The sequence below is a fragment of the Myotis lucifugus genome, unplaced genomic scaffold (genome assembly GCF_000147115.1).
Source record: "Myotis lucifugus unplaced genomic scaffold, Myoluc2.0 scaffold_45, whole genome shotgun sequence".
Lineage (NCBI taxonomy): Eukaryota > Metazoa > Chordata > Mammalia > Chiroptera > Vespertilionidae > Myotis > Myotis lucifugus.
In genome coordinates this window covers 5,945,523-5,955,145 of record NW_005871093.1, presented here as the reverse complement: position 1 = coordinate 5,955,145, position 9,623 = coordinate 5,945,523, and the positions used below count along the sequence as shown (strand labels likewise).

The following is a 9,623-nucleotide window of genomic DNA, read 5'->3' as shown; positions in this document are numbered from 1 at the left end:
ACCAAGGGAAGCCCAAGGCCCAGTTCTGCTGGTTAAGAAGCAGGTTAATAATCTAACAATAGGTAAATAAACACGCGGTTCGCTGATGGGGAACTGTGGTCCTTTTCTCCATATCACTAAATGTTTCCAGGGTCACAGAGGCATGAAGACCTTCCAAACAGTAAAGACGTAACCTCTGTTTGCTGGACCCAACAGAATCCCTGGAGTCCCCATGCCCAGATGGGAAGGGCCTGTGAGCAGGCAGCCCCATGAGCACCCCTACAGCTTGGTGGGCTGTGGAGAGCTGAGATGACTGGGCCCGCTGGGCGGGGGCAGCACCATGGGCAGTGAGTTGCTGCCCCTTTCATGCCAGCATGTGTCCAGGATGGGGTAGAGCTTGCCCTGGAAGTCAGCCTGGAATGTGTAGAGTGGTCGCAGGTCATCTGGGCGGTCAGCATCGAAGAAGGTGAGCTCTCCCTGCTCATAATGCAAATAGACGCCAATGCGGTGGGGGTGTCCGGCCACGGGCAGGGGCACCCTCGGGCAGCCAAAAGCCTCATACACCCGGCCCTCCTTCAAGCCAATGAGCCACATGCCATGCTCTGGGGACTTGCTCAGCTTGCCCTTGCGACTGGCTGTGCCCTTGATGACTCCCAGGCGCCAGTCGCTCTTGATGCCCACCACCACCTCCCAGTAGTGGCGGCCACAGGAGAAGCCCCTGCTGGCCAGGACACAAGTGCTGTAGTCAAAGCGCTCAGGCTGGCTGGCACACCGCTGGGCCAGGAGCCCACACTGCACCACTGTGTTGCCCTTGGAGAGTTCCAGGAGTGGGTGGGCGGTGGTGGGATCCAGCTTGAGAGACTCCGGGGCTAGGAAAGATCAGAGAAGGCAGTTTTCAAAAGGCAGCAGACCCTGCCCCAAGGAAGGTTGATTGGAGGCCCTAGCTCCTCAGAAGAGGAACTGCAGTGGCCTAGAAGGGACCAGGCACAGAGTAGGCACCCTTAGGATGTTGGCTGAATGAATGAATGATGCCTGCAGGGTAGAAAAAATAAACAGCTGTGAGCCAAGGCCTTCTTGTAAGGGACATGGTACAGGCCTGCTTCAGGTGGAGGTGCTGATGGAAGGACCTGGAAGACAGCCTGTCATGTGTGGTCCACAGCTAAGCTCCCCAGGTTTTCTGGAGAATCCATAGCAACTGCACTTGGTTTCTTTGATGCCCTAAGCAGCCTATTCAAGGACAAACTCGCAACTGACCTCTTTGCTAGCTGCCAGCTAATCAGTTTACAACAAAAATGTGCAAACAACATTCAGAGTTCAAAGAACATGGTTTCCCCCCCCCCCTTTTCTATTATATAAACCTTGTATGTCTTTGTTGGATGAAATCAGTCTATTGATTGATTGCCTTTATGTTCCAGTAATGAAAACGTTAATGAAATGTCTGAGTATTTTTTGACAAAGTAACAGCTACATTTATTAAGCACTAAACTACACACACACACACACACACACACACACACACACACATACACATACATACACACACACATACACACACACATTTATAAATATCAGCCTAGCAAGTGGGGGTTAATAGCCCTTTACAAGTGAGGAAACAGAGTCTCAGAAATTATACAACTTGCCCAGTTAGTAGGAGATGGAGCTGAGTTTGACCCAAACTTTGGTGGAACCCCATTCCCGTTCTCTCCCCACTAGCCCATGCAGGCCTCCCAGCTCTCTGTACTTTATACCAGCAGCCCTCAGAAATGAGGATGGGATGGGGCCGCACCTGGCAGAACCTTGCGGAAGAGCCTTTTCCACACAGTCAGCTTGATGTCAGCCTGGTGGAGGCCTGGTTTGAAGGAGATGGGGTTGAACGTGCTTTCCAAAGGTCGGGCCGGCTGGAGCTCTGCCCTGGAGGCAACAGGGTGCAGTGTTGGCAGAGCTGCGTACCATGCACCTACCCACAGGCAAGTCCATTACAGTTCAGCAGGCTGTGCACTCAAGATGCCCATCATTTCCTCCCTCCACCTCCTTCTCCGAGGACCCGCCTCCTTCCTGGAAGGGGAAATACTCTACATCAGTGGTCCTCAAAGTGCAGGTCCTAGACCAGTAGCATCACCTGGAAGCTTGTTAGAAATGCAAATTTTCTTGGGTAGCACCCCAGACCTGCTGAATCAGAAACTGAATACTGGGGCCCAGTGTGTTAATGAGCCCTCCAGGTGATTCTGGTACATCCTAACATTTCAGGACCACTTCTCTGTAATGGATGACCCTGATACAGAGCCAATCAGATTCTCTGTCCATTCATTTAAACCAATGCTCCCAATCAAATTGTCCCGGAAACTAAAGAAAATCTGAGGCCCTTGCCAGGAAGCTCAGTTGGTTGAACATCGTCCCAATATGCCAAGGTTACAGGTTCAATCCCTGGTCAGGGCACACCAAGAATCAACCATTGAATGCATAAATAAGTAGAACAACAAACCGATGTTCCTCTCTCCCACCCCACTTCTTCTCTCTCTCTAAAAATCAATCAATAAATGTTGAAAAAAAAAAGAAAATTTGAGAAAACGAAGAGACTCATAAATGGGGTAGGAGAAAGGCTCAGAGACTGCATGGACTATTCACTTGTTGGGACTAGACATGGATTCGATCCCTTTCCACAAGCCAGAGTGCAGATCAAGGCCCCTCATTCTGACCATTCTCCCACCTTATTTCCCGTGTCAATCTGTGCATAATCCACAGCCCAGCAATACTGAACTTCTCATAATACTCCCAAGTCCACATACTACTTTGCCCCTTCAAGTAGTATGGCTTGGCTTGCATGGCAAACTCCTGTCCTCTCCCTTGTCAGCTACCCCACCCATACACTGTCTTTGCCAATCTCTCTCCACAGTCACCTCCTCCTCGGTGTATTTCTGTAGCTTCTATTGTTCTAGGTACCCACCACGACGTAACCACAGTTCACTGGCCACCTCCCACCAGTCTGCAAAACCCCTGAAGGCAGGGACCTGACTTCATCTCTGTTTTCCCTGGCCCCACTACAGAGCCAGATGTGGCCAGCTGCTCCTGAGGCACTGGTGACACTGAGGGGAGGAACTCATAGAGAAGAGATGCCTGTGCCCGCAGCCACCAGACCCATGCTGAGAGCATCCTCCCAAAGTTATTACCTGGAGGCCATGGAGTGGTACTTCTGGAAGACAAGAGAGAGGTAGGTTAGGGCATGGTAGAGGCTATACAAAAGCCTTTACTTAGGAAGGGGAGGCTTTTGAGGCCCTGGGGGCTTTAGCCACTCACCCGGATGAACTCATGGTGATTCTCATTACCAAACTGCTCTAGCACACATTTGGCTTGGACCAGCCGCTCCCGTGTGCTGTGGGCCTGCTCCAGCTGCATGTCCAGGGAGGCCAAGAGGCCACGGGTGTGACCTTCCACCCCTTCCAGGCAGCGGGCTTTCTCCTCGTCCACTAGGTGGTGCAACTCCTGGAACTCACGGCGGATCACCCAGCTGAAGACATCGGATTCGTTCTAGAACAGGGAGGTCCTGTCATGGCTGGTACCCAAGTCCCTGGGCTGAATCCTGCCCACCCCTTCACACTGTGCCTGGAGGCCCCATGGGGACCATGGGAGTGGGCAACAGTGGCAGGGCAGAGGCAGGGTCCCCAGATCCCATTTCAAAGCAGTGGCTCTGCTTTTGCCGTCTTAACTATTATGTGTGCAAGTAAGATTTTGCTTTATCACAGGGTTTTAAAACTGAAGAAAAGTCTGAAAAGCCCCAGGAGAGCAGGATTTGGAGTGAGATAGCCAGGCTTCCTGTGTGACCTCGAGTTTATCTCAGTTGATCGGGGTGATGCTGCCTCCTTCTCAAAAGTGAGGGATATTCCGGGGATACCACTGCTGTTTCACAATCACCTGCAGGGCCTGAGCTCCGCACCTCCCAGCCCCAGTGTGCCTCTCACTGAGGAAAGTCAGACAGCCAAGGGGAGCTTCAGGCCTCTCCATGCCTGAGCTGCAAGGTACTGAGGAGGCACCCCACAGACTGTCAAGGTCAAGCAGACACGACAGGCAGGGGCTGGGGCGTCATGCCCACACTTTGGGTGTTTACCTCTGGGACTTAGCTTCTGGCTTATCTCAGTCCCAAGGACTCCAGGAATACAAGCCAACTTAGAAGCAGTCCTGACAACTGGGTTGAAGTCCCCTGAGATTTGCACCTTCCCCACCCTGCCCTGGAATGCTTTGAATGCTGGCTTTATATGGAAGGCATGGATTCCTGTAAAGGACAAATGAGAACTGGGCTCCGTAGGAGAGGGAAGGTGGCTGGTCCCAGCGTAGGGGCAGAGGGAAAGGGCACTCACAACAATCCGGGTCCTATTGTTCACCAGCTTGCCGATATGCTCATCCACCTTCTTCTGCTCCTGCTTCAGGTCAGAGATGAGGGTTGCAAGCTCCTCCTGGAGGCAATGTGCCATGGCCCCCGTGAGTGGCTGACCCCTTAGGCTCTTAGCTCCTTGGGGCCAGCCCTGGGCCTCACACTTCTAGGGAGCATCCCAATGGCCACTAGCACTCCCAGTGCAACCATTTAGGCACCAGAGCTACCCCAGGTGCCTACGATTGAATAATTACGATTATTCAAGAATGTTCCATACAGATGGCAGGAACTGCCCAGACAGCAGAGGAACTCTAAGTCACCCCTCTCCAAGACATGGAGAGAGATGCTAAACGTGTTACAGCCACCTGGAAGTCACCACACAACATCCAAGAGAGGTGACTGCCGGTCTCAAGCCAATACTCCCTGCATGGAATGCCACCTGTAGGGTACCCACCAGGTAAACTCTCCAGTCACCAGGAGGTCCAGAATCAGTGGGCATTTGATCAAGAGTCATTACAAAAGGGCTGTCCCCAAGTGAGGCCAGTAGTGCATGTGGTGGCCCAGGTTATACCTGGTGAGTTCCCAACACCTTATAAAGATCTGAATCCATCCCTGGCAGGTTTGATCTGAGCCTCGATTTAGGGGCTCCCAAGGGTGAAATAAACTCACTTCTCCTGGGATGCTCTGGCCCCAAATCTGATCTATCCTTAGGAGTCCAAGCAGGACCACCTAGACCGCCATCTAGGCTGCACTACTTGACTAGGGCCCTGTGGGTTTATGCCCATGGTGTGTACTGACTCTCGCTTAGAAAGTTCCCATGGAGAAGTCGCCCACAAGAGCCTTTCAGAAAGGGAGCTGGGTAAAGAATAAATGGATACAGAGACCTTGCTCTGAATAAGGAAGCATAAAATTTCACAGCAACCCAAGAAAGGGCATTCCAGTGGTAACCCTCATGAGGCAGAGAGAGATGGGACTAGTTCTTCCTCAGCAATTGGGCCACAGTGAGGGGAAACACAGTTGTGAAAATAAATAAAGTATCTCAAGATCTCAATCAATAGGAGAAAACAGGAAAGCATAACAGGGATCTGATAAAGAAACATAGTTGAGTCACATCACACAGAAGAATCTTGGGATTACAAAAAAAACCATATCCAAAACCAGGACCCAAGCTGGGCCCTGACTCTTTGCCAGAAATGATGAGCAAGCTCCCAAGTGTTTCCTTCTCTCCCAGGCAGCTGTCTGCTAATAAAACATGGGTTCCATTTCATTATATTACTTCTCTGTGGGAACCTTCTAATTGGATGTCCTCCTTCCACACTTCCCCAAAACTACTCTTGCCAAGGTAACCAATTCTTACTGTTAAAGCTGACACTTTTGAATCCTCAGCAGACATTTCACACAAGTGATCTTGTTCTGGTTAAAATGCTCTGTTCCTCTGATTTCCAGGAAGCCACATGCTTCCTCTGTTGATTCTTTCTGTCCCCTTCCTCGGGGTTCTCTCCCTCCTCAAACCTTAAACCCTGGTGCTCCTTGGAGCATCATCAGTGTCTTCTCTTATCACTCTGCAGACTCTGACTCCCAATCTCTTATCCCCAGCCTCGCTCTCCAATTTACCCCTTTGGCAAAGAGATAGGACTCCATCACAACTCTGCTTAAAAACTTCTAGTGCCCAAAGCACACCACATGGTTCTCTGAATAAACTACAAATCTCAACACATGTCACACAGGTCTTTCCATGACCTGCCCCATCTGGCTCCCATCTCGCTCTCCCTTGGGCTTAATGCAATGACTTATAAATCCTCAAATGTGCCATGCTGTTTGCCTCCTGGGCTTTTGCATGTGCTGTCATTACACTTGGAATGCTTTTCCTCCCCTTCTTTTCTTATCTCGTCCTCCTTGTGATTCAAGTCTTGGTTCAGTAGTCTCCTTCCTCCAGGAAGCCTTCCCTGCCCACCTGAGACCATGCAGGAGCCATGTTCCAGGAAGTCTCACCTGGAGACTATTTAACTTTGACAGCAGCCCCTGACACACCAGACATCCAGACTGTGAACTCCCCCAGGGCAGCGTGCTGTATGATGGGCACTAGCACATCACCTAGCACAGACGAGATGCCCAGTAAATGCCTGTGGGGAGGCGGGGCTGGCGGATGACCTGGCTGGCCCTGCCTGTTTCCTACTTGTCTCCCAGGGTTGAAGAAGCAAAGAGATGCTGCCCAGAGCACTTAGCCGCCTGCCTGCAGATCTCCATGTTCTTTCTTTTCCTGACCACCTCACTTTTTTTTTTGGTCATTCCTCGAGTGTATGCCCACTTCCCCTCCAATACCAGGCCACGAACCCTATAATAATTCACTTCCAAGTGCCCTTCCTGCCCTTTCTTGATCTGTTGGCAGTGCGAAGAAAACTGGCCTTGGTTTGAGTCCTAGCTCTGCCAGCCAAGCTGTGTGACCTTGTCTGCGCCTGTTTCCTCGTTTGCAAAATATAACAATCCTTCACCAACCTTAGATCAACATATTAACCTAAGATGGTACCACTATTGTTATTGTTGCTATTATTATTATTATTATTATGTTAAATAATGATCTGCTAGACCTGAGGCAAAGGTCAGGAGGGCAGGAATCCATTGATTCCACAAATACATTTTGAACGTTTACTAAGCCAGGCACGGCTCCAGGCACAAAAATACCCCAGGGAACAAAACAGAGTCCCTGTCCTCCTGTGCCTGAGAGTGCAGTCCCAGGAGCGTTCAAGAAACCAACCAGAGCTACAAAGACAAACAAAGCCGAGATGGGCTGGCGCGTGACGCAGGGGCTCTCCTGCTTTAGAACCACTTTAATCCCCAGCACCTGCTCAGAACGTGAGGGACGGAATGAATGCCCCGAGTTCTGCTCCAGGATAGGGCTGGAGAGAATGCGCTGTCCCAGGACCCTTCTGCGCCGGGCGATGGCGCCAGATAGCGCAGAGGCTGGGTTCTGTGGGCCCCCCGGGTGACCTGGCTGCCGCCCCCCAGCAGCCTCGGGGCCCACCTTCATGCGGCTGTAGACGGTGGAGACCGGCGTGACCCGGTGGTGCTGGTGGGAGCCCAGCAGGCCGCAGAGGCCGCAGATGAGCTCCTGGTCCTTCTCGCAGAAGAGGCTGAGCGGGTTCCGGTGGTGCGCGCAGACCTTGGGCTCCGGGTCCCGCGGGAGTCCCAGGGCTTCGATCACCCGCGCCAGGGAGAGGTTAGGCGGGGAGCGGCTGCCGTCCACCTCCTGCCGGCACACAGGGCAACGCAGCTCGGAGTCCAGGTGGCAGAACAGGGACAGCAGGCAGCCTTTGCAGTAGGAGTGGCCGCACTGCAGCATGAGGGGCTCCTTGAAGATCTCGAGGCAGATGGGGCACTGCAGGCGGTCCTCCAGCTCCGTCATGCTCACCAGCCTCGCCATCCACCCTGCGGGCTGTCGCACAGGGGCCTTTCTGAGCGGGCTCCCTCCACTCCCTCTGCCCACAATTCCCTGGAAGGGGCCTCGGGAAATTAGAGGCCTTACAGACTCCAGTCCTAGATTCCAGTCCTGACCCTCTATAATCTTGGGCCTGTTTTCCGTCTTTAAAACAAAGGGCTTAAATTGGGGGGTGTGGGGTGTACTTTGAGATAGATGATTCTAACTTATTTAAACTCAGATTTGGAGGTAAACATGGAAGGGGCCATCTGCGGCATCATTTAGATGACAAATAATGCGAGCTCCAGCCTCGGCACGTGTCCTGACCTGGAACTGGACAGCAAAAACAAGCAAAGGTGCTTCCCACCTTCTAGATAAGTGTTCAAATTGGTGAGCAATGTTGGAATCATCGTTGTAATAGAGATTCTTGATTCACCCTTCCCACATCTCCAGTGAGACCCAGAAATCTACATTTACATTAGACACTCCCAGATCACCCTAAAGCAGAGTTCTGTCTTAGAACAACAATGTTCTGGAGAGTCTGGGACTTAGGAAAGCTGTATCTTAATCTCCCACCCTGTTCCTCCTTGAAAACTGATTGGCTCTAAAGACAGAAGCACGGAGCTAGAAGTCGGCAGCAGACTAGAAGTCGGCAGCAGACCCAAGGAGAGCCCCCCCCCCGCCCCCCCATGAAACTTCCTGGCTTCTTAGAATCCACTGAGCCTCCCACCAGGGCCTCAAACCAGCATCACTGACCTGATTGGCTTGGCCTCTTCTCCCCAGGATAGAATAGCAGGAGCAGAGACCTGAGGATTGCAGCTGGATGCTTGCTCCACCACCTTGTCACTACCCTTTCCTCCTCCTCTTTCCCAGCAACACCCCCATGTCCTCAAGGTCACCCAGAATCAGGTGGAAACTGGGCCACATCACGGGACTGGGGAGGCGGCCTTTGCTGGGCCGGCTCTGATAACTGTAACATTCAGGTGCTTGCTTTGGCCAGGCAAGGGGAAGGGGGACAGACAGAGAGACTGGGTACCCATTCACACCTTACAGACCCCAACGGGACAGATCTGTGCTTCAACACAATCTTTCTGAATCTCTCTTTTAAAGATATTTTTATTTACTTATTTAGATTTTTTAATTGGGGTATATCTTCTAAAAAGAGCACAAATCTCAACCACACACTTAAAGTAAACTTAATATATACTCACTCTCCAGATCAAGATACAGAACATTTCCAGAACCTCCCACGTGCCGCCCCCTAGTCAGAATGTCTAACAAGAATAGCTGCTCACATGACTCATATCACTGCAGATTCACGTGGCCCAGTTTTGAATTTCAAATTAACAGAATCATATAGTATGTGCTTGTCTGTGTCTAACTTCTTTATTCAACATGCATTAAGAACTTTTTTATATGAAGTCTTTCAATGGTTTAAAAGTTCAGTGACATTTTGTTATACAGTTAATAATATACTATGTGTGCTGGATATGTGATATGCAGGTCATAAGATACTATACATACCCCAGGGGTGTGGTGGGAATTACTGGTTGGAAAGGATAGGGTGAGAGGCTTCCAGGAGTGTTAAGAACAGGAGCGCTAGAGCTCCCGGTGGCAGGGTCTGGGGAAGCGGCGGCAGGCGCCATGTCTGCCTCGAAGGTGGCAAGAAGAAGCCCCTAAAGCAGCTGAGGAAGCAGGCCAAGGAGATGGGTGAGGCGGGTAAGGCAGTCAAGCAAAAGTAAAAAGAGGAGCGGAAGAAACTCAAGGAACTAAAGCGAAGGCTCAGGGGAAGGGTCCCCTGGTCACAGGTGGAATGAACAAATCTGGCAAATAGTGAGCTGTTCCGTGTGCCTGGGGCATTGG

At 51.4% G+C, this 9,623-nt stretch overlaps 1 protein-coding gene across 2 annotated transcripts; it reads right to left on the bottom strand.

Annotated features, from left to right (window-relative positions):
- Positions 1-258: 258 nt before the first annotated feature.
- On the bottom strand, positions 259-7,766 carry TRIM50 (tripartite motif containing 50). 2 transcript variants are annotated; one of them, XM_023753402.1, is made up of 6 exons: positions 7,368-7,766; positions 4,332-4,427; positions 3,274-3,504; positions 3,147-3,169; positions 1,766-1,890; positions 259-848 (listed from the first exon to the last, which is right to left on the bottom strand). In XM_023753402.1, exons 1-6 carry the CDS (start codon positions 7,764-7,766, stop codon positions 259-261), a joined length of 1,464 nt encoding a protein of 487 aa, XP_023609170.1. The 2 variants fall into 2 exon arrangements, with proteins under 2 accessions (XP_023609170.1, XP_023609171.1); XM_023753403.1 differs by having other exon boundaries at positions 3,147-3,166.
- Positions 7,767-9,623: the final 1,857 nt, after the last annotated feature.

Excerpts from the sequence above, each read along its gene's own strand:
- TRIM50 (XM_023753402.1), bottom strand. The coding sequence starts at position 7,766 with ATGGCGAGGCTGGTGAGCATGACGGAGCTGGAGGACCGCCTGCAGTGC. Across the intron at positions 4,428-7,367 it reads CCGTCTACAGCCGCATGAAG|GAGGAGCTTGCAACCCTCAT; the intron begins GTGGGCCCCGAG and ends CATTGCCTCCAG. Across the intron at positions 3,170-3,273 it reads ATCACCATGAGTTCATCCGG|AAGTACCACTCCATGGCCTC; the intron begins GTGAGTGGCTAA and ends CTTGTCTTCCAG.